The 24671-nt window shown below is 38.5% G+C and overlaps 1 protein-coding gene across 3 annotated transcripts in view; it reads left to right on the plus strand.

Annotated features, from left to right (window-relative positions):
- Window positions 1-224: 224 nt before the first annotated feature.
- LOC150085521 (COMM domain-containing protein 6-like) overlaps window positions 225-24671 on the plus strand; it is a 128728-nt gene continuing 104281 nt past the window's right edge. For all 3 annotated transcript variants that reach the window (XM_090374095.1, XM_090374093.1, XM_090374094.1), the window contains exon 1: window positions 225-251. In XM_090374095.1, the coding sequence (XP_090230221.1) occupies window positions 233-251 (19 nt within the window). In that variant the 5' untranslated portion in view covers window positions 225-232. The remainder of the gene's footprint in view (window positions 252-24671) is intronic.

A 24671-nucleotide genomic window follows, 5' to 3' on the forward strand; every position in this document is an offset into this window, starting at 1 on the left:
GGTGATGCCTTTCTACTTTTCTCTCTCTCTCTCACACACACACACACACACACACACACAGGGGGTAACTCCGGGATTTTTTTTTTTTTTTTTCGGCTGGTGCAGCATAAGCCTCAGGCTTCCTTGTACCCTATATCTAATAATAATAATAATAATAATAATAAAAATTATTGTTGCTGCTTTTTGAATGCGACAGAGGGCGCTGATTTCTTTAATTTACAACACAAACATTATGGACGTGAGTGAGTGTGGTAAGTACCGATGAATTTAGTTTTCAAGGCGGTGAAAGTAGGATGTGTTGTTTAAGGGTCTCCTATGAAATAATTTTTTCGCAGTTGTTTAACGGTACATGCAGTGGGCACAATTTTTTTTTTTTTTTTTGTGGAGGTATGAGGCGAAATTTTTTTGGCGGAGTGGGATTCTTGCTTGGCACTAAGTTAGTTTCGTGTCGGCTGTCGACAGTAACCAATTCGAACTGGTTATTTTAGTTCCTAATTTTATTTTTTTTTAAGGAAAAATATAAATATTTGTTATTAAGCTACGTAATTTTTTAATTTAATTAGATAAAAATTCACTACAACAATGATGATAATTTTAATCAGATGAATTTTCATGATAAACACGTAAAGCGAATGAAAAACAAAATTTGTAGACCAATTTGAATGTTACAAGCTGTCTACCTGCTTTTAAAGTCATTTGAATATCTTAAAAATTGTAGGATAGGCCTGATTTCAGCAGACATGAATTCACTATTGATAATGTTTGATAAGAGCATAAAGATGGAAAAATTTACGATCCAATTTTAAAGCATTTTATAAAACAAAATTCAGGTTGTTAAAACACAGGTTTGGGATGATCATAAAGGATAGAAATTAATTTCAATTTCTGTGCAATCCGTATTATGCCAATGAAATGAGTTGAAGATCTTGTTGCTGTGTAACAACAGTATGAATTTAGAAATTCAACATCTCTGGTATTGATATATATGATATTAGCAGTAGCATTAGTTGAGGCATATGATGCAAGAAAGCAAATACAGCATCAGCCAAAAAAAAAAAAAAAAAAAAAAAAAAAGGTACCCAATTCACCCATCCAGTCACTCCACATATTTGTCTAGTTCAGCCTTAAATTTATTTAAGCTATCAACCTCCACAACAACAGATGAATGTCTTATCCAGCAATCAAATACCAGCTGGCTAAAGGCAAATTTCTGCATATATATATTCTACAACTGCCTTTCCTCAGTTTGAATCTTTGCCCCCTCAGGTTTGCAATCTGAGCAAGCAGAAGAAAGCCATCAGAATTGAACCTGCTCAAACCATTCAAGGCCTTAAACACCTCATACAGATCACTTTGCAGGTGCCTAGTGTCCAGACACTGCAACTTGCAGAACTTAAGCCTTTCTTGGTACGAGCACCCCTTTGTTCCTCTCACCAATCTTGTTGCTATTCTTTGTACTCGTTCTAGCAACTCTACATCCTTCCTAAAATGAGGCTTCCAGACCTGTACGCAGTACTCAAGGTGTGGCCTGACAACTGCTTTATACAATGGGATAATTAGCTCCTTGTCTCTTCTAGCAAAATTCCTATATATCATTGACAAGACTCCATGACCTGCTCTGACAGCCCATCTGCACTGTTCAGAGCACTTCATATCTGACTGCACAATTACCCCTAGGGCTTTTTCATTCTCCACGTCGCTGAGTGCAGTACCACACAGTTATGTTTTTCTTGGGTTACTACTACCCATATGCAATACTTCGTATTTGTCAATATTAAACTTCAGTTGCCACTTCTCATCCCATCTGCCTAACTTTTCTAGATCCTGTTGCAGTAGCATACTGTCTTTACTGTCATTAACAACCCTGCCAACCTTTGTATCATCTGCAGACTTGGACATTAAGCTTGATATTCTTTCATTGATATCATTGATAAATACACAAGACAACAGTGGGCCCAGCATAAAACCATAGGGGACTCCACTAATAACATTAATTCACAAAGCGTAGTGTGCATTGATTACCACTCTCTGTCATCTCCCACTCAACTATCCCTTTATCCATTGTAGCAACTTGCCCTGCCCTAAATGCCATACCACTCCAATTTGTACATCAGTCTTCCATGTGCAACAGTATCAAATGCTTTCCTGAAATCCAAATAAATGATATCAAAATTATTTTTTGCATCCAGTTCTTTTGTGACCACATGTAAAAGTGACCACATCCAGTCTAACTGGTCAGAGAAGACTTCTCCTTAACAAACTCACGTTGTGTCTGACCTATTACTGCAGTCTTGTCTAGATGATCCTGCAGTGCTTCTTTAACCAGTGACTCCATTATTTTCCCCAGAACAGAAGTTAAACTAACAGATCTATTATTATTTCTGTCACCCTTTGAACTCCCTTTGTGAATAATTGGGGATACATTTGCACATCTCCCTGAATCAAAGGATGCTCTCATAATTATGGCTAAGAGTTTGCTTGCTGCCTTCTTCTATATAACCGGGTAGATTCCATCCACCCTAGGTGCCTTTTTTATGTTTAACTTCAACAATTTCTCCTCCACTTTACTCTCCATTTTTACAAAATCATTAGCTCCCTGTTAGTTTAGTAAACTGCTGTCCTCCCTGGCACCTCCATGGCCAGGTGGGAGGAGCAGCAGTGAGTAGCACATGCTTCTTGATTAGACCGGGGTTCGAGCCCGTGAGCCACCAAATACGGAGGATGCGGAAAGGTCAGGGAATGACCACCACATATCCCCAGAGCAATATGGCCTTAGTTGCTAATGCTCCTAAAAACCACAACAGCTATCCTCCCTTTCCTTACAGAATTCCTCATATTTGGATGTAGTTAAAAAATACTCATTGGCGGCTCCTTGGGCAGGAGCAGCAGTGCGTAGAACACGCTTCTTGATTAGACCGGGGTTCGAGCCTGTGACCACCAAATACGGAGGATGCGGAAAGGTCAGGGAATGACCACCGCATATCTGCGGAGCAATATGGCCTTAGTTGCTAAAGCTCCTAGAAACCAAATAACAACAACAGCAGGTGACTACTATCAAGATGTAACTACAATCAAGGGTAAAGGGAGGGGTTTTTGCTTTTTTAAAAGTGACTACAGTGGTCTGAGACAATTTTAAATACTATATAGTGGGACCATCTGAGGATGTCCTCAGATTTTTATACCAACTAAAAAATACTCTTCAAGGTATAAGCCTAAATGGATGTCACCTGAACTGATGAAACTCATATCAGAGAACAAAAGTATGTGGGATGTATATAAATTATTGGGGGACACAGAAGCCTACGGTAGATATAAGCTAGTCTGTAATCAAGTCACAAAGGGGATTAGGCTGCCAAAGGCAGATTATGAGAAAGCTCTAACAGGGAGCTAAATGATTTTGTAATAACTGAGAGGAAATTGAAAGAGAATTTGTTAAAGTTAAACATAAGAAAGGCACCTGGGGTGGTTGGGATCTATCCAGTTATATTAAGGGATGTGGCAAAGTAAGTAAGGAAACCCTTAGCCATAATTATGAGTGCATCTTTGTATTCATGGGAGGTCCTTACGGACTGGAGATGCAAATTTATCCCCAATTCGCAAAGGGGGATCAAAGGGTGACATGAGTAATTATAGACATGTTAGTTTAACTTCTGTTCCATGGAAATTATAATGGAGTCACTAGTAAAAGAAGTAATGCAGTATCATCTAGACAAGGCCACAGTTATACTTTAAAAAAGCATGCATCTGTTAAGGGGAAATCTAGTGTGACTAATTTGAGGGGTTACTCAGTCCAGTTAAGGCTTTAAACTTCTCAGTCCAATCTCCCGCACATGCCTGGTCTTGAGATGCTGAAATTTGGAGAAGTGAAGCCTTTCTAGGTAAGAGCACCCTTTTGTTCCCAATCTGATTGCCCTTCTCTGCACCTGTTCCAGCGGATCTACATCCTGCAGTGAGGCCTCCAGACCTGTACACAGTACTAAAGATGTGTGGCCTTATATAAATTGATAATTATTTCTTTAACCCTTCTAGCAAAGTTTCTGTACATCATTGACAATACCCCATGAGCTGTCCTGGGAGCATATCTGCACTACTTTAAGAATATCATGTCTAACTGCACACTTATCCCCAAGTCTTTTTCCCCGATTGTAATACTACACAATTAATGGGTTATTGCTACCCATGTATTGGACCTTGCATTTGTCAATGTTAAACTTTAACTGCAATTTCTTAACTTATTGACCCAATTTTCTTGGTCCTTATTGCGGTATCTCAGCCTTCATAGGTAGCACAGTTGGTGGGATCGCTATCCTCCCCACACTGGGTGGAAAAGACCTGAGTTCAAATCCCTTTAATGGAAGGAATTTTTATGGGTCTTTTTCACATCATAGCTGAGTTTCTCAGAAGAGGTTAGCATGGTTTATCTCTCCCGAAAACTTGGGTTTTCCATCCAGTAATCAGAAAATCGACCAACACACGCACTTTACAGACAATATACATGGACCTAGTCACTAATGCTCCTAAAATCCTACAACAAGAACAGCAGCAGTAGCTCACCCTAATGTCTGTTGTTAACCATTCTGCCAACCTTTGTATTATCTGCAAGCTTAAACCTTAAGCCTGTTATACCTTCATCAATATTATTGATAAATATTGAAAAAAACAATGGACCCAGCACTGAATGCCAGTAATAGCACCGAGGAACTCCATTAATAATATTAGTCCACGAAGAGCAGTGCCCATTAATAATCACTCTGTCTTCTTCCACTTAATCATTACTTTATGAACAGCAGTAGCTTGTTCTTAATGCCACATTGCTCCAGCAATATTTTGTGTGCAACAGTATCAAAAGCCTTCCTGAAATCTTAGTATATGATGTCAAAATTATTTTTTGCATCCACCTCCTTGGTCACTGCATAATAGTAACCTATCAGATTGGTTAGACGAGACTGTCTATTGACAGAATGAGAATTTGTTGTGATTGCAGTATAATTGCATGCCTGTCAGTCCTGCATTATTTCTTTAACCCATGTTTCTATTATTTTCTCTCTAACCTTAGATCCCCCTTTGTGAATTGGGGATACATTTGCACATCTCCAGTGCATGAGGACCACCCCTAAAACCAAGGCTGCTCTTATAATTATGGCTAAGGGTTTGCTTATCTCCTTTGTTACTTCCCTTAATATAATTGGATAGATTCTATCCACCCTAGGTGCCTTTTTTATGTCCATCTTAAACAATTTCTCCTCCAATTTCCTTTCAGTTATCACAAAGTTATTTAGCTCCTTGTTAGAGTTTGATAAACTTCTGGCATCCTCTACCCTAAAGAATACCTCATTTGGAATGTAGATGCAAAATACCTATTCAATTTGTCCACAGCAGGGGCATCAACAATTAACCTATAGACATCAAGCAGCCCAATGTGATTCAACCCATTGCTTCTACTGTTAATATAAGCATAGAAGACTGCTGTTATTCTTTGCTAGAGACGTCTCACAATCTGCTTAGGCTCACTTAACCTCCTTTGTGACTTTATTACAGACTAATTTATCTACCATAGGCTTTTGTATTTCCTGATAATTTATATGCATCCAATGCAATTTTCTTCTGTGCCACATGTCCCAATAGTTCATCTGACCTCCAATTAGGTCTAAGCCTTGAACAGCATTTCTTAGTTTGTATGAATGAAAATCTTAGTACAGAGGTTTCAAACTTTCTCCGTTCATGGCACCCTTAGTGTATCAGTAATTTTTTCACGGTACCCCTAGGCCAACAGAGATACCTGGCAGTTCTGTTTATTAAGTAGTTAGGTCCAAACAACTTAATAAGTAATGTTGAAACTGTGAACTACCTCAAGCTTGTAGTTCGAGCAGTGTCTTACAGATGTCGAGTATTGCTGTGTTACCCTCAAAAATTTAAAATATCCAGGACCATTGCAGTCACCTTTTCACAAAGGACAGTTTTTAAATTCTATGCATTGGGACCAACTGATGATGTTACCAACAGCAAATTATAAATGGGAAGCATTGAAGGAATTAATCATAGAAGCCTGCTAGACTTTATTTACCAACTAAGAACTACTGTTTGAGGTTTAGGCCTAAAGTGAGTTCGCTTGCTGGTGCGTGAGTGACTAACCCACAAATTCCATTCAACACCTGGCGTGCCATGGCACACAGTTTCCAAACCGTTGGCTTAGTGGGTTTTTGATTACTTACCTGAATACGTTCCATTTAGAATTTGCTGTTGGTAACACATCATTTGGTCCCTCTGCACATAATTTAAAAAATTGTCTGAGACCTCAGTAGTCACCATATATGAAAGCAAAAGCCTTTCCCTTTACCCTTGACAGTAATTATGTCACTGTGATCACTGTGGATTCTTAATGCATGAAGAATCACTGCTGATAACAAGATCAAGAGTATTGCGTCTTCTTGTTGCCTCTCATGCATGCTACTGTAGAAAACAGTCATCCAAGAAATCCACAAGCCTTGCTAGTGTGTGTGAGTGATTAACCCACAAATTCCAGCCAACAACTGGAAAGTTAAAATCCCCAATTACGAGACATTCTGAGTTTCTGGCCTACTCATTTTCCCTGTGTAGCTGTTTGGTGTATTCATCACAGTCATTAGGCCTATAAGACTGAAGGAACCACTAGGTAGCAGTGATCACAGTGTACTGATGTGGGAACTACTTAGAGATGTCACTACCATCAGCGGTAAAGGAAAGGGTTTTTGCTTTCACAAAGATGACTGCAATGGTCTCAGACAGTTTTTAAATTCTATGCATTGGGACCAACTGATGATGTTACCAACAGCAAATTCTAAATGGGAAGCATTGAAGGAATTAATCTTAGAAGCCTACTAGGCTTTATTTACCAAGAACTACTTTCAAGGTTTAGGCCTAAATGGATGTCAGTTGAATTCATGAGACTCATGGCAGAGAAGAAAAATGTGTGGGATGCATATAAATTATCAGGTGACACAGTAGCCTATGGTAGATATAAGCTGGTCTGTAATCAAGTCACAAAGGAGGTTAGGCTAGTGAAGGCATATTATGAGAAATCTTTGGCAAAGGATGCAAAGAAAAAACAGCAAAGATTTCTTTACATATATAAACTCTAGAAGGAAGGGAATGAATCAAGTTGGTCCACATGATATTGATTGTTTGACTGCTGATGATCCTGCTCAGATAGCTGAAAAACTGAATGAGTATTTTGCATCTACACTGAAAAGACAATTCATGGGATACCTGGTTCCTGGGCAACTGGTCTGTAACCAAGTCACAAAGTAGGTTAGGCAGGCAAAGGCAGATTACGAGAAATCTTTGGCAAAGGATGCAAAGAAAAACAGCAAAGAGTTCTTTACTTATGTAAACTCTATTATTATTATTATTATTGCTGCTCTTATATTATTTCTCCCTGATTGGGGGTTCCACCTTATGACGGGTATTGCTACCAAGTACACAGGGTGGTTGTTGTTATATCTGATGTTACTGTTGGTCAAGGAACTCTCAGACACACCTACAGGTGTTCAGGATTGCGACTTTCTGGAGTTCGTTGTCGGTGTTCGCTTGGAGACCTATTGCTGCTAGGCTGTTTGTGGGGTCTTTGGCACCATACCTGTGGTTGACACGATGATCGGGATGGTTGTTACTTGTTGCATATGCCACATCTCTTTGATCTCCTGTCTTAGGTTCGTGTACTTCCTGATTTTTTCCCCATGGGTTTTCTGCAGGTTGCCAGTGTTGGGTACCGCTATGTCAATCAGATAGGTAGTCTTTTCCTTCTTGTCCACAAGGGTTATGTCCGGTGTGTTGTGCGTGATTGTCCTATCCGTTGTTATGGCGCAGTCCCAGTACAGCTTGTAGGTTGGGGTCTCTAGTACTGCCTGGGGTTCATACTTGTAATATGGCACACTTACTTTGGTCAACTGTTATTTCCTCGCTAGCTTCTGATGTATTATCCTGGCTACCTGGTCGTGTCTGTGAGTGTACTCAGTCTGGGTGATCACCTTACATCCCATGGTAATGTGTTGGATCGTTTCTGAGGCCAGGTGACATTGTTGACATGTGTCATCTAACACTCCGGGCTCCTTGGCGATGTATTTTCAACACCAGGAACTATTGATTACCTGGTCTTGGATGGCAAGCATGAATCCTTCAGTCTCAGGGAAGAGTGTCCCGCTCGTGAACCATGCATTGGAAGCAATTTTATCTGTGTGACCCTGATGGAGATCATTGTAGTGTCTGCCATGGAGTGTCTTCTCTGCCCAGCTTTCTAGCTTCGTTTGTACCTCCTGGTTGGGGGGGGGGGGGCTCCTCGCTTAAGTTGAGTGGGGTATAGTGCTTGTCTATCTTCCTTATGGCCTGGTGGAGTGCTGCTGTGTGTTTCTGGAAGTAATCCTTCAGGTTAACTATTGCTGTCTTCTGTTGCGCAGTGAGGTCTATCAGGCCCCTTTCTCCTTCCTGAGCAATTGTCAGTCTCTCCACGTCAGCTCTCGGGTGGTGTTGGTGGCTCTTGGTCATCATTGTCCTTGCTAGCTTCTGATTATTACTATTAGCCTTATGGTGCAAGGAAGCCTGAGGCTTATGCTGCACCAGCCAAAAAAATTCCCAAGTTAACCTGAGAGAGAAGTAGAAAAGAATCACCAAGAAATAGGAGAATGGTGATATCCAGCCCAGGATCCTGGGTGTGCCAAACCCATACTCACCAGATGTGAGCCCTTTGGGTTGCTAGAAGGAAGGGGATGAATCAGCTTGGTCCACTTGATGTTGATGATCCTGCACAGGTAGCTAACAAACTAAATGAATATTTTGCATCTACATTCACACATGAGGAGTTATTCAGGGAGGGGAATGCCAGAGGTGTATTAAACTCTGACAGTAAGCTAGATAATCTTGTAATAGCCGAGAGTAAAGTGGAGGAGAAATTGTTGAAAATAAACATAAGAAAGGCACCTGGGTTGGATGGAATCTATCCAGTGATATTAATGGAGACAGCAAAGGAAGTAGGCAGACTCTTAGCCATAATTATGAGAGCTTCCTTGGACTCAGGAGAGGTACCCATGGACTAGAAATGTGTGAATGTTGACCCCAATCCACAAAGGAGGATCAAAGGGAGACACAGGTAATTACAGACCTATTAGTTTAACTTCTGTTCCAGGAAAATTAATGGAGGCACTGGTTAAAGAAGCATTGCAGGATCATCTAGACAAGACTTCAGTTATAGCTCGGACACAGCATGGGTTTGTTAGGGAAAAGTCTTGTCTGACCAATTTTATTGGATACTATGATGTAGTCACAAAGGAACTGGATGCAATGAATAGTTTTGATATCATATATTTGGATCTTAGAAAGGCTTTTGATACTGTTGCACATGTAAGACTGCTGCACAAATTGGAGCAGTGTGGCATTAGAGGCAAATTGCTGCTATGGATAAAGGCATGGTCGAGTGGAAGAAGACAGAGTGGTAATCAATTGACACTGCTCTTCGTGGTATAATGTTATTAGTGGAGTCCCTCAGGGTTCAGTGTTGGGTCCATTGTTGTTTTCTGTATTCATTAATGATATTGATGATGGTATAACAGGCTTAATGTCTAAGTTTGCAGACGATACGAAGGTCGGCAGTGTCAAAGACACTAGTGACAGTGCGCTGCTGCAACAGGATCTAGAAAAGTTGAGCAGATGGGCTGAGAGGTGGCAACTGAAGTTTAACATTGACAAATTTAAAGTACTGCGTATGGGAAGCAGTAACCCAGAGTAACGTATCAACTGTGTGGTACTACACTGACAGTGGTAGAGAGTGAAAAGACCCTGGCGGTAATTGTGCAGGCAGATATGAAGTTTTGTGAGCAGTGCAGATGGTCTGCAAGAGTAGCTTATGGTGTCTTGTCAATGATATATAGGAATTTTTCTAGCAGGAATAAGGAGGTGATTATCCCCTTGAATAAGGCAATGGTCAGGCCACACCTTGAGTACTGTATACAGGTCTGGAGGCCTCATTTTAAGAAGGATGTAAAACTGTTGGAACGAGTACAGAGAAGGTCAACAAGATTAATGAATTGAACAAAGGGTTAATCTTACAAAGAAATGCTTAAGTTTTGCAAATTAACGTGTTTGGAGACTAGTCACCTGCAAGGTGATCTGATAGAGGTGTACAAAGCCTTGAATGGTTTGAGCATGCTCAATGCTGATGGGATTCTTCCTCTTGCTCAGAATAATCGCCTGAGAGGGCATAAATTCAAATTGAGGAAAGACAGTTCTAGGATTGATGTGGAAGTTTGCCTTTAGCCAGCGGGTGGTTGATTGCTGGAACAAAGTTTCATGTGTCATTGTAGAAGTTGATAGCTTAAACAGATTCAAGGCAGAACTACACAAACATTTGGAGCGAGTGAATGGGTGAATTTTTTTTTTTTTTTTTTTTGGCTGATGCTATATAAGCTTGATTTCTTGCATCATGTGCCCTTGCTAATGCTAATTGTACGACGTCACCCCTCTCACTAGTGGATGAACCCACCGGTTGGCACATATATAGGTACATTGCATCACTGCATTCACATAGACGGTAATTTAAAGTCGGTTTGGATAAACGTCATGAGTTAACCAACTTGGAAAGAGGGATGATAGTTGGTGCCCAACACATGGGTCACTTTATCATGGAGGTGGTACAGATATTGCACATCTCCATTTGACAGTATCAAGAGTATATCAGGAATATGCCATTTCTGGAATAACATATTTTGGACAGCGCTGTTGGTGGAGAAAGGTGGTGGATGAATGTGGGTATCTGGCAGAAACCGCACAAAGCTATGCACCTGTCATATTAACAAGGAACTGTTCAGGCAGACGCATGATCGGTAATGGTCTGGGGCGTGTTCAACTGGCACACTTTGGGACTTCTGGTACGTCTAGATGCATCAGTGAATGTTCTAGGTTACGTGTCCATCCTTGCAGAGCATCTGCATCTCTTCATGGTCATCATGCAACCACAGGGGTGGACTCTTCCAGCAGGACGATGCGCCTCCCCACACAGGTGTGGTGACTAGAACATGGTTTGAAGAACATTCCATAGATTTTGCCATCATGGAATGGCCTCCCCATTCACCTGATATGAACCTTGTGGAGCATCTTGGGATGATGTGGAAAGACCTGTTTGAGCTTTGGATCCTCCACCCACGAATGTTGCGGAATTACAGATAGTGGTATAGCAAGCATGGATGGAAATACCTCTGGAATGCTTTCGTGGACTAGTGGACTCAATGCCTTGCCGTGTGACTGCCCTTATCTGGGTGAAAGGTGGCCTACCCATTACTAGGCAGTTATCCCATGATTTCTGTCCACTCAGTGTACATATTCACACATGAGGAATTCTGTATGGAAGTGGAGGACAGAAGCTTATTAAACTATAAACAGGGAGCTAAATGATTTTGTAATAACTGGGTGCAAAGTGGAGGAGATTTTGTTGAAGTTAAACATAAAGGAACATGGGGTGGATGTGATCTAACCAGTTTATATTAAAGGAGACAGCGGCAAAGGATGTAAGCAAACCCTTAGCCATAATTATGAGAGCATCCTTGGACTCAGGGGCAGGGGAGTTCCTAGGGTATGTGGTGCCGAGGTGCAAATCACAATTTGGCATCCCCTTTAAAATTTTCTTCTTATGTGTACGTAAGTTTCAAGTTTTTAGACAAACCTTGAACGTTGTCATCCAGGTGAAGTGCACCCTTGGTATCCTAGATGTCTCCTGCCCCTGCTCAGGGGAGGTCCCCACAAAATGGAGATGTGGAAATATATCCCAAGTTCACAAAGGGGGATCAAAGGTTAACACGAGTAATTACAAACCTGTTAGTTTAACTCTTGTTCCGGGGAAAATAATGGAGTCACCGGTTAAAAAGGCATTGCAAGATCATTTAGACGAGATGGCAGTAATACTTCAGACACAGCATGGGTTTGTTAAGGGGATCCTTGTCTGACTAATTTGATTGGATACTATAATATGGTCACAAAGGAACTGGATGTAAAAAACAATTTTGATATTATATACTTGAATATCAGGTAAAACTTTTGATACAAATTGGAGTAGTATGGCATTAAGGGCAAGTTGCTGCAATGGATAAAGGGATGGTTAAGTGGCAGATTGCAGAGAGCAGTAATAAATGGATACTTCTCTATGTGCGGACTAACATTATAAGTGGAGTCCCCCAGGGTTCGATGCTGGGCTCATTATTGTTTTGTGTATTTATCGATGGAGGTATATCAGACTTAATGTCCAAGTTTGTAGATGATATAAAGGTTGGCATAGTTGTTAATGACTAAAGAGAGTATGCTACTGCAACAGGATCTAGAAAAGTTAGGCAGATGGGCTGAGAAATGATAACTGAAGTTTAATGTCGACAAATGCAAAGAACTGCATACGGGTAGCAGTAACCCAAGAGAAATGTACCGACTGTGTGGTACTACACTTTAGAGGATTGGAGAATGAAAAAGACCTGAGGTAATTGTGCAGTCGGTTATGAAGTTCTCTGAACAGGGCAGATGGGCTGCCAGAGCAGGTCATGGAGTTTTGTCAATGATATATAAGAATTTTGCAAGCAGATACAAGGAGGTTTGTTTGTTTGTTTGTTTGGTTTTTAGGAGCATTAGCAACTAAGGCCATATTGCTCCGGAATATGCGGTGGTCATTCCTTGACCTTTCCGCATCCTCCGTATTTGGTGGTGACGGGCTCGAACCCCGGTCTAATCAAGAAGCGTGTGCTACGCACTGCTGCTCCTTCCCACCTGGCTACGGAGGCGCCTACAAGGAGGTGATTATCTCTTTGTATAAGGCAACGGTCAGGCCACACCTTAAGTACTGTGTACAGGTCTGGAGACCTCATTTTTGGAAGGATATAGAGTTACTACAACGAGTACAGAGAAGGGCAACAAGATTGGTGAGGGGAACGAAGGGATTCTCTTACCAATAAAGGCCTAAGTTCTGCAAATTGCAGCATTTGGAGACTAGGCACATGCAAGGTGATCTGATTAAGGTGTATAAGGCCTTGAATGGTTTGAGCAGGCTGAATGCTGATGGGATTCTTCCTCTTGCTCCGAGGGGGCATAAATTCAGATCGAGGAAAGGAAGACAGTTGCAGAATAGATGTGCAGAAATTTGCCTGTAGCCAGCGGGTAGTTGATCGCTGGAACAAATTTCCATCTGTTGTTGTGGAAGTTGATAGTTTAAATAAATTCGAGGAAGAACTAGACAGAATTTTGGAGCAAATGGATGGGTGAAATGGGAAGATTTTTTTGCCTGATCCTGTGTAAGGTTGCTTTCTTGCATCATATGCCTCTACTAATGTCAGTGCTAATGCTAACACATTTCTACTCCCAATTTTGTTTTCTCAGTGCTTATAGCACACCAAACTGACTCAACATTTCTCACATACCAAGTCAAATGGATGCACTGCCTTAGGTTTAATATTCTTCTTAACTAAGTGTAACCCCTTCACCTCTTCTGTCTGCCCTTCCTGTGTGCATTATATGCCCCATATTCAAATCCAGCATCACTTATGTCTGAGTGACACTACGTCTCCGCTATTCCTACAATGTCTGTATGTGATGAATTAATCAGTACTTCAAATTCATCAAATTCGTTTACAATGTTCCTAGCTTTAATGTCCATGAAAGTATATGTGCACTATTCTTAGTTACCAAAGTACAGCTCATGGTCCGTGGAACATCATGGAACGTTTGTTCCATGATGACCCACAGCATGGCCTGAAACCCCAACACTGTTGCATGTACAAATAGTAGCAATGCAAGAATCACTTTCACTTCTGCCTATGGCTCTAGTTTAAACTATTAAGTCTGTATCCCCCTCAATCTAGCAGTTTTCCACCGTACCTATCACTGGTTTGATAGCATCAGCAAATATTCTTTGATTAACAAGGCTCTCAACATATACTCACTCGTATCGTGTGTGTGGGCAGAATTGCAGCCAAATTCAAATTCAGTCCTAACTCACAACATTTTGTGAACATTGCCCAGTACATGTTAAGTAAGTTCTCAGATCTGTTACACTTAATATCATTAGTGCTAGCGTGTACAACATTATCACGTTTTGTGCCATTAAAAGATATCTGCTTTACAACATCATCTACTTTTGCCTCTGGCAGGCATACCCTGGTCCTATTCCACATATCCTTCTTGCACAACCTAATTTTAAAATGCTGTTGATTTAGCCGTTTACCTGTAATTCATATTCCCACCAACCTGAATGGTGGGTATGTGTGTGTGGGGGGGGGGGTACAACAAATTATAGTTGAGGGTAAGCAGTATTTGTACTCTGCTACTGATTTCAAGAAAGATAAATGCATTCATTTGTGTGGCATGTGTTAGATGCCAAACTAGATCATACGGGTTATAATATAAGAACATGCCAAACTAGATCTTACAGTATATCATGTTAAATAAATATGTTTTCCCTACTAAATTTTTTTTCATTCTCAACGTTATTCATTGTTATGTATAGGTACTTTTTTTTTTTTTTCGTTATAACGCTGTTCTTATATTATAACCCGTATCTGACTATAACGCTGTCACAGATCACTATAACGCTCTTTTACAGATTGCATTTTTGGCATATTTATTGAAATTGCTTAATTTGATGGAGTTGATAGCTTGAAAATGAATACCAAAACAGCATTAAAACGTTTCCCACGCCAGCTTAAGAAATTTTCCCACGCTCAGTGAAATTTTCTCACACGCTAATTTAATTGCAGCACGGTGGACTTGTTACGTAGTTCTGAGATCAACATTTTAAAAAATGATCAAGTATATTGCTTGTAATATTTGCGTTATATGCATTTATCTGAAGTCTAATCATCACTCAGTACCGTATTAGACATCGTGCGAAACAGACAGTTTACTTAAACATTGTATCATAATTAATGCAACCAACGCAGCTACATTTTCGAAGAGTTAATAATGGCCGATAAGAATGAAAAAGCAACAACGTCTGAGCGCAGTACGAAGACTATAAATGTAAGAAAAAGACTGAATTTGAAAATTAAATTAGACATTTTGAAGCGAATCGATTCCGGTCAAAGACAAGCGGATGTGTGCCATAATTTAGGACTTGCAAGTTTAACTGTAAGAACAATTATTAAAAAAAAAATAAAGAATTAATTTTAGCAGCGTGAAAGATAGCTGTTCCACTGCAAGCAACTAGGGCTAGGCCGGCTATTAGGATTGAAATGGAAAGACTTTTAACTAATTGAAGATAATATCCAATGCAGAATTCAGTTAAGTTAAATATTATAAAAAAAAAAAAAAAAAAAGAGAGATTAGCCAATATGATGATCTGAAGAAAACTCACCTAAAAAAAAAAAAGAAAAAAAAAAGTGGAACCATTTAAAACTAGTGAGGGCTGGTTGAATAGATTTAAAATCCAGGGAGAAGCAGCAAGTGCAGATTAAGGAGCCGAAACTTTCAAAAAAGGCCAGGTTTCAAAGCGGCGAAGGATCGGTTGACTTTATTGTTGGGTGGTAACGCTGCGGGGGGATTTAAAATTAATACCCCTTTTAGTTTATTTGGAAGAGGGCTAAAGTTCAACCCAAAATCGACACATTTTTCATGATTAAATTAAATCAATTAAACTCATGATTTTAATTGGAATTTTAAGTTTAATTTTGATACGTAAGTAGTTACTACATAATTATATACGTATGTAATGCAGAATATTTTATATGTACAAATATTTGAATGTTAAATATTTTGACCGATATTTGTGCATCTTTTCACTACCGTTTATTATTGATTAGGAAATATCCTATGGCACCGACTGCAACTCACAAATACATATGTTACCTTATGGATATTCGGCGCTCGCTTAGCGCGGATTCACTTAATGCTCTGTTTTTACGGAACGAATTATCAGCGTTAAGCGGAGGTCACCTGTAATCCGCTTGGTTTGATGAAACAGGTACATAGTAGTAGTAACCCACTATAGTTAACTGAGGATGGTTTCGAAAGTTGCTCGTGCGTGGCTATTAGCTTTTATCTCACTTTTATTTTATTTTAATACATGATTTTAATAAGACAACTATAGAACGGAATGTGCACTTTCTTTTCTTAGGCAAATTTTAACACTTTTTAAAGCTCATAATTTAGTAAATTTAAAAATTTTTTTAAAATTCATAATTACTTTAAATTACGAATAGCTACTAATCGGAATTTAAAAGTTTTATAACTATTATATACCTGTTATAAGTTTCATCAAATCAAGCAGATTACTATGAGGTGAATGCTGGTAATTAAGCAACACCAGCGGTTCCCAACTGGTGGTTCGTGAACCCCCTGGGGGTTCACGAAAGTGTTCCAGGGGGTTCGCAATAAAAATTCTGTAATGGTGTTTGCTTAGATTTACATAGGTATATTTTTGTAAACTATAAAATATAACAAATAATAAACGATAAAGTAAAATAAATTAAATAAAAAGTAAAGAATTTCCAAGGAAAGAAACCACATCTCCCACAATTCCTTATAATTAGTTTACTATCTTACAGTATATCATGTTAAATAAATATGTTTTCCCTACTAAATTTTTTTTCATTCTCAACGTTATTCATTGTTATGTATAGGTCCTTTTTTTTTTTAGAGCCAAGAGTACTTAGTAGTGTGCATGGGTTGAAGTTTGGAAAGGTGAAAGAAGATACTTTGAACTTCTGTACATTGTAATTTTCAGGAAATACATATGAAGGAAGGTTGTTCAAATCAAGAGAAGTTGAATGAATAAATGAGGAAGAAGAAAAGTTTGTTTGTGAGTTTGAACTTGGACAGTAAAAGGATGTTGACTGATTTTGGCACATGTTCGGACTGCTTTGAAAGAGAGAGTGGGAATTATAGAAGCCAATTCAGAAGAACAGTGCCCATACAAGTGCCTACAGAAAAGGCAATACAGCAGAAAAAGTCTGTGAGACAGAGTGGAGAGACTCTGTTAGAGATGAGATGTTAATTAACCTAACTGCCCTCTTTTGAATGGAATATAGAAACCTGAGAGAGGTTTTTGGGGCACCGTCCCAGGTGTGGGAACAATATTCTATGGTAGGCCAGATTTGCGATGTCTACAGAGTCAAAAACTGTTTGGAAGAAAAGTAACGCCAAGAGCGAAAGAGAAAACCCAGTTTTTTAGATGCAGAGGAAGCAATATTTGTAATGAGCTTTATCCCAAGAGAGAGATTAGAAGTCGGGGTAATCCCCAAGGTCTTGCTTAGAAATTAGTGTCATCGAAGATAAGCATAGGAGCAGAAGAATCCTTTTTGTGATATATAAAACAGGACTGAGTTTTAGAAGGATTGAAATCCACCAAGTTGTCTTTGCCCCAGTGAGAATTACCTGGAGATCAGCATTTAAGGATTTGGCAGTGGATACTTGAGAGGTTGAAGCTGTTTCACATAGGACAAGGTTTCTCAAACTGGATGGTGGAATGCAATGTGCTATCCTCAGCAAAATTATGGATAGGATTTCCAGTCAATGGAAGAAAGTCAATCATATACAAGAGGAAAAGAGTGGGAGAAAGAACTGAATCTTGGGGAACACCACAATTAGTGGAGAAGTTAGAAGACAGAGAGCCGTCTACCATCACCAGCAATGAGCTGTCAGAGAGAAAACTGGATACCCAATTACATTCGCCAAGTTATCCATGAATGCAAATTTACAGATTTGTAAAATCTTCAGGTATCTAAAAGATCTCAATCTTGACTGTAAATGCAAGCAAATCTGCTCAAGTTACTCATTCTCTTCACATAGAAATAAAAATTGCAGATTTCCAAAATGTCTATGCCCACAAAGACCTTGGAGTTGTTTTTGATAAAAATCTCTCCTTTAGTGCCAACTATTTAAATGTTTCTCAGAAAATTCTAAAAGCAAAAAGGTTAATCAAACAAGAAACAGCAGCGATTCAAGACAAAAACAAAGTTGTTAAGCATGTTCAGAGATTTTCATTCCCATTCTGTCCTATGCTTCCAAAATCTGGTCTGGTGCTCCTCAAGTAACCGTCAAGAAATTCCTTGCCCTAGAATATTTGGTTCTTAGATGGTTTAATGATAAGCTTCGTTTTCCCCATACAATAGCCAGTCAACAGCTTTATGAAAGCTTAAAAACAAAACCTCTGCAACAGATGATCAATGACTCTGGAGTAATGCTTCTTGCAAAGTTAATTACTTCTGCATGCGATTCACAAACCTAGCAAATATAATAGCTGCTCCCAACAGAGAAAATTCAAGAAACCAACAATTCAAATCCAACCTCAAATGGACAGAATGTTCCCCAATGCATTCCTTTACCTCCTAAATCATAACAACATTGATTGCAAAAGGTAACTCAACTCTAAAGCCTACAGGAGTCAGATATTCGATAAACGAAGAGAAATAAAACAACAGCCTGCCTTCACCCCAGTAACTGCAACTGAAAGCCAAATTTGCTGTTCTGCAAAATTTTTATTAATTCATAAGTATAATTCCTATTCATTGTTAATGTTTATATCAAATCTGCTATGTATTCGATTATTTTATTTCCTTTGTATCGTATCATCTGCCCTTAGCCATGTGCTGTGATGGGCTTGCTGTATTTGCAATAAATGAATATTTATTTAATTATTTATTTATTTATTAAAGAACAGCTGGCAAACCATAGGATGGAAGCTTATTTAGAAGACCTTTATGCCAAACACGATCAAAATGAGTAAGCCAACAAGCTTTGTAATGGTGCCATCTGGGTGGTGGTATCCGCCAAGAATAAGTAACATTAGTCTTCTCCACTGGTGAAGTTACTCATTCAAAGCTGTTCAATACCTCGGCAACTCATTGTGAAGGTATTCACAATATGAGATGTAATCAAATGATGTATACATACTAACTCGCTATTAGAAATGATGGAAGCACATTACCCATGCCTAAACAACCTTTTTTTTTTAATAAATATGTTTTCCATACTAATTTTTTTTTCATTCTCAAGGATCATTGTTATGTATAGGTCCTTTTTTTTTAGAACCTATAGTACTTAGTAGCGTGCATGGGTTGAAGATTGAAAAGATGAAAGAAGGTACTTGTTGACATTAGACTTGAACTTATGTAGATTGTAATTTTCAGGAAATACGTACGAAGGAAGGTTGTTCCAGAAGTTGAATTAATAAATAAGGAAGAAGAAAAGATGGTTCTGTGGAATTGAACTTCGACAGTAAAAGGATGTTGACTGGTTGCGGCATGTGTTTGGGACTGCTTTGAAAGAGAGAGTGGGAATTATAGAAACCAATTCAGAAGAACAGTCCCTTGCAAGTAACTACAGAAAAGGCATACAGCAGAAACAGCATCTATGAGACAGAGTGGAGAGACTGTTACAGATAAGACATTAATTAACCAAACTGCCCTCTTCTGAATGGAATCTAGAAATCTGTGAGAGGTTTTGAGGACACTACCCCAGATGTGAACAATATTCCATGGTAGACCAGATTTGCGATTTCTACAGAGTAAGCAACTGTTTGGATGAAAAGAAACACCGAGAGCTAAAGAGAAAACCCAGTTTTTTAGATACAGAGGAGGCAATAGTTGTAATGTGCTTTTTGCCAAGAGAGATTAGAAGTCGGGGTAATCCCCAAGATCTTGCCTAGAAATCGGAGTGTCATCGAAGATAAGCATAGGAGCAGAAGAATCCTTTTTGCGAGATATGATAGGACTGAATTTTAGAAGGATTGAAATCCACTAAGTTGTCTTTGCCCCAATGGAGAATTACCTGGAGATCAGCATTTATGGAATTGGTAGTGGATGTTCAATAAGTTGAAGCTGATTGAGCAGGGCGATTTCAGTGGTTTCTCAAACTGGAAAGTCAAATGCAACGTGCTATCGACTTTCCAGTTTGAGCAAAACTATGGACAGGATTTCCAGTCAATGGAAGAATGCTATTAATATACCAAAGGAAAAGAGTGGGAGAAAGAACTGAACCTTGGGGAATTCCAGCATTAGTGGAGAAGTCAGAAGACAGCAAGCCATCTACCATCACCCGCAGTGAGCGGTCAGAGAGAAAACTGGATAACCAATTACAAAGAACAGCTGGCAAACCATAGGATGGAAGCTTATTTAGAAGACCTTTATGCCAAACCCAATCAAAAGCCTTTGAAATGTCAAGAGCAATGGCTTCAGTTTCACCAAACTTTCCTATTTATTTTGTCCATAGATGGAGAATATGAGCCAGAATATCACCAGTGGGACGACACTGACGGAATCCATACTGGCGATTGTTGATCAGATGAAAGATTTCCAGATAGTTTTTAAGAGTTTGCAGTTATTTAATTTCTCTATTACTTTGGAAAGAGTAGAAGTAATTGCAATGGATGGAAGGGAAATGTAACCCTTTTTAGGAACTGGCTGGATATGAGCAAATTTCCAAGCAGAAGGAAAAAAAAACCTTTGGAATAAGAAATCGAAACAAAACAGGAGAATTTCAGGGGCACAGGTTTTGAGAACAAGTGGAGAAATACCATCAGAAATACCTAAAAAGCTCCAGGATCTGGAGCTTTCGTAGCATCAGATTCATCAAAACGATCAACATCCTTTTGACAGAAAACCACAGGATTCATTGAATGGAGTGTACTGGAAACGGTTTGTGGTGATTTACCAAAATGATCAATACATGAGTTGGAAGAAAAATAGGATGCTAGCAGATTAGCTTTATCTTTGGCTGATGTGACAACAGAACCATCTGGTTTTGACAGAGGTGGGCAAAATTTGTGGCCAATAGCTTTGGCAAGAGAGCAGAATGCTCGGCTACCATTTGGATAAGAAGCAAGTTTTCTACTCCCTGCCTGTTTGAAATCTAGTTTGGACTGATTAATAACTGCATTACAAAGTATAAATAATACTTAATAATAATTTTTATTATTGCAGAATGTTGCTTATAAAAACGTAGTACTGGAAATATTTTACAATAAAAATTCAGAACTATTATACAATTTCAGAGAATATAGGCTTAGGGGTTCACGATAAAAATATTACGTTGAAAGGGGTTCGCGAGTCAAAAAAGTTTGGAACCGCTGAGCTACCCTATACCTACGATCTAGTTGTTACATCACAGCATATAAGGATTCCTTAATATATCATCAGTTAGATGCCAAAGAACATTTAATCCTACTAAATTGAAGCAAAAATAATTCATTATAATTTTACTCTAAATGATAATGGAGTATTTTATGCATTATCATTTAGAGAAAATTGGTAGGAAAAGTATATGGTAAATGATTTATTTCCAAATGAAAAAAAAAAGTGTGGCACCAGACTGTGTGACTAATGGTTAAATTGAAATTTTTTAGGACTAAGGCATAGTTTATATACTGTTCATGCAGGACTGTACAAAATATTCCTGTTATTTATCATTAATTTTTATGGCTTACAAGGCGTAGTAAACACATGAAATAAACATTATTTTGGCATTCTTTTGTGCATTACATTCATTTCTGTTATCTTGAAATCACGTGAAGTTTGTATAAGGACTCCCCTCAACCCAGCCTATGTTATCCTCAAATCCAGCCTATGTTCAAATTTTTGCTAGCACATATTGTAGTCAAGAAATCTCTACAAAGCTCTTGTAGATACTAGATATTAATTTAAATTTTTAATCTGGTTTAATTTGTGTCTACTTCTAGAAATATATTGCATTACAAAAATGTAGTTTCTCAGTGAAAAGATTTCCCTTTGAAATACTTTAGGTAGATATTCATTCTATCTTTGCATGGCTTGAACACATAGGCAGGTTTGATGACCTCCCAACTTCTTAATCTGTTTGTTTTTCCCCCTGTAATCCATCCTGAGGGAGTTTTATATCGAATTCTCCTGACACTCTCTAATGCCACCAGCCCTGATAATATCGCCAACTTAGTTATAAAACTTGCTGGTACTTGTATTTTAGAATTATTAGTCACTCTGTTTAACCAGTGTTTAATAGAAAAAATTTTCCCTCCATCGTGGTATGATTTATCCTTACCAAAGTCCCTAACCTTAAACTATTAAAAGACTGGTGGCTTATCGCTATATCCACCGCACTGTTAAAATTATTTCGAAGATCCATTCTGCCTCTTCTAACCTTACAAATTCTATTTCCTACTTTCTCTTACATTCATGGTGGGGAAAAGGATGTTTCTACTAATCTTTTAGAAAGTATCTTTTTTTGCATCTGATGTAATGAATTGCAAGGATCAGCTTGATCTAGTTTACCTTGGTATGTCCTTTGCATTTAACACTGTTTGCTCATCAGTATTTCTTTACTTATTGGAAACATTTTCTGGAATACAAGGTAATTTGCTATTTTTCATAGAGGAATCCTTTGTCCATAGAACCCTTCTTTTTTATAGTTAAATGATTCCTTTCTTATTAAAATGTATTTATTAAAGGTGCTTGCTCACTGCAAGCACCTTTACAAGGAATATCATTTTTTATGCTGATGAAATCAAAATTTGTGCCCATGTTTCTTTTTTCAAGGAAATCTTGACACTTTAATCTTATTCCTTTCATTTAAACTCAGCGTGCTAAATTGGTTTCTGTCCTTTAGAGATCTAGGGTTATTGCATTATTTGATACTAAATTTCCCAACAACTTTTTTAATGATGGAGTACCAGCTTGCTATGCAAAATTGCCTATGAATTGTTAGACAAAAGTCCCTGGGTCAGTGGGTTGGAATGTGGAGTTCCATTGAATGGCCACCATGCTTCCACAAAAAGTAATCACCCTGAAATTACTTTTTGTGGAGATTCTTAAAGGATTAAGTATTTAATAATAAGCAAAGGTCTCTTCTAATCTTCAGCAGTCAAGAATTAGAGAATTTAAGAAAGAATGTTCTGAGGACTTTTTTCATGTTGTGTATTGCTCTGTAACCAAAAGATTACAATTTGTAAAGATGTAATAGATGTAAATATTTTTGTTGAATAGATGTAAATCTTTTTTTACATCTGATTTTTTCAGAGTATGTATGCCCTTTATATTCTGCTAGTGTTAATTAAAATATCTAGTTAACATCTTATTGTTTTCAGTCATGTAAATGATATAGTTGTTATTCAACTAAATTTGAACTGAAATCATGCATCAAACCAGAGCAACAAAGCAAAGGGCTAAAAGTAGTGGGTGTTGTGGCTTTGGGGAAGAATGGGGGGCAATCATCCTCTAAATCGCAGCTTTATGAAATGTTATAAAGTCAGTCCTCATATAACATGGTAGTTGTGTTTCTAGAAACCCTCGTACAATGCAAAATCGTGCAATATAAATAACAAGCCTTATGGGAAAAGTAGGGTTAAGCGTCAACCACCCAAGGTTGAACACACATTTGTAACCAAAACATTACCAAATGCAATAAATAATCATAACAAAATACGTAAGTATTAATTATAATAAAATACATAAGTATTTTATTACGATTTTTATGTAATAAAACATTGCTTTTGCTTTTATTGTAAGCAAATTTGTTCCCGATCTCTTCTTTGATCTTCTATCCAAACAGATAACAGACGTTCCATCTCTTCCAATTCTTTGTGTCTTTATCTAATGTCTTTTTTTTTACACTTTGAGTTGTTCCTGCTATAACAGTTGCTTTTATTTTCTTGCATTCTCTCTAATTGTTCTCAGTGGTTAGGTTATGTTATTTCATAACCTAACCTTAAATGTTAAGTTAGAAAATAAGGTTTCCTAACTTCGTCTTTCATGCCGACATGTCAATAAATATATCATTCTCGACTTCTAATGCCACTACTGATAACACGCACTGTCTATTTACCGAGAATGCAGGGAAAACTGCGGTAGTGGCAAACCAGTTTGTCTGGCAAGTTTCCTGTAGTTTGCCATGGTTCTCGTGTTGGCTTTCTTTACCTTAGCTGCTTTTCTTTTTCTCTCTGAACCTGCAATGTCTTCACCGTCAAGCTTCCTTTTCACACCATTTTCAGGTGCCTCCGTAGCCAGGTGAGCAAGAGCAGCAGTGCATAGCACACGTTTCTTGATTAGACCAGGGTTTTTGCCCATGACCACCAAATACGAAGGATGCGGAAAGGTCAGGGAATGACCACCGCATATCCCGGAGCAATATGGTCTTAGTTGCTAATGCTCCTAAAAACCAAATAACAAACAAGAAACACCGTTTTCAAGTATTTCACTCATTTTTAGGGAATAAAGCACAATCACAGTATAAAAAGAACAAAAATGAGGAGGCATGTTTGATACACACAAACAAAGCAGTGCACGTGTAGCAGCTTAGTAAAACAATGCAGTAAGTATTGCATTTAGCTGTTGATTCCACAACGTTCAACAGCGATTTCTTGTTAACACAAAGCCAAATCGTGCATAAGCTAATTCGGTTTATGTTATATATGACATCGTTCCCCTATTTATAAATCGTGTATTATTGAATTTGTGTAGTGTAAATGCATGTTATAAGAGGACTGACTGTACTTGTTTCAAGTTTGCAGGTCTATCTGAGTTCGATATAAGGGGTATGAGGATATTAGGTGTCATCTTGGCATTGTGATGGGCATTCATATGACAGCTTGAAGAACGGAGCAGATGCTCTCAAAGGAATTAAATTGGGGGCCCATCACGCTCTCAGCTGCCCTCTCAACACCAGAGCTTGCATTTGCACATCAGGCAACACAGTGGCAACCCAAAGGCAGA

This window comes from Mastigoproctus giganteus, chromosome 5 (genome assembly GCF_048544385.1).
Source record: "Mastigoproctus giganteus isolate SK-2022 chromosome 5, ASM4854438v1, whole genome shotgun sequence".
NCBI classification, from domain to species: Eukaryota; Metazoa; Arthropoda; class Arachnida; order Uropygi; family Thelyphonidae; genus Mastigoproctus; species Mastigoproctus giganteus.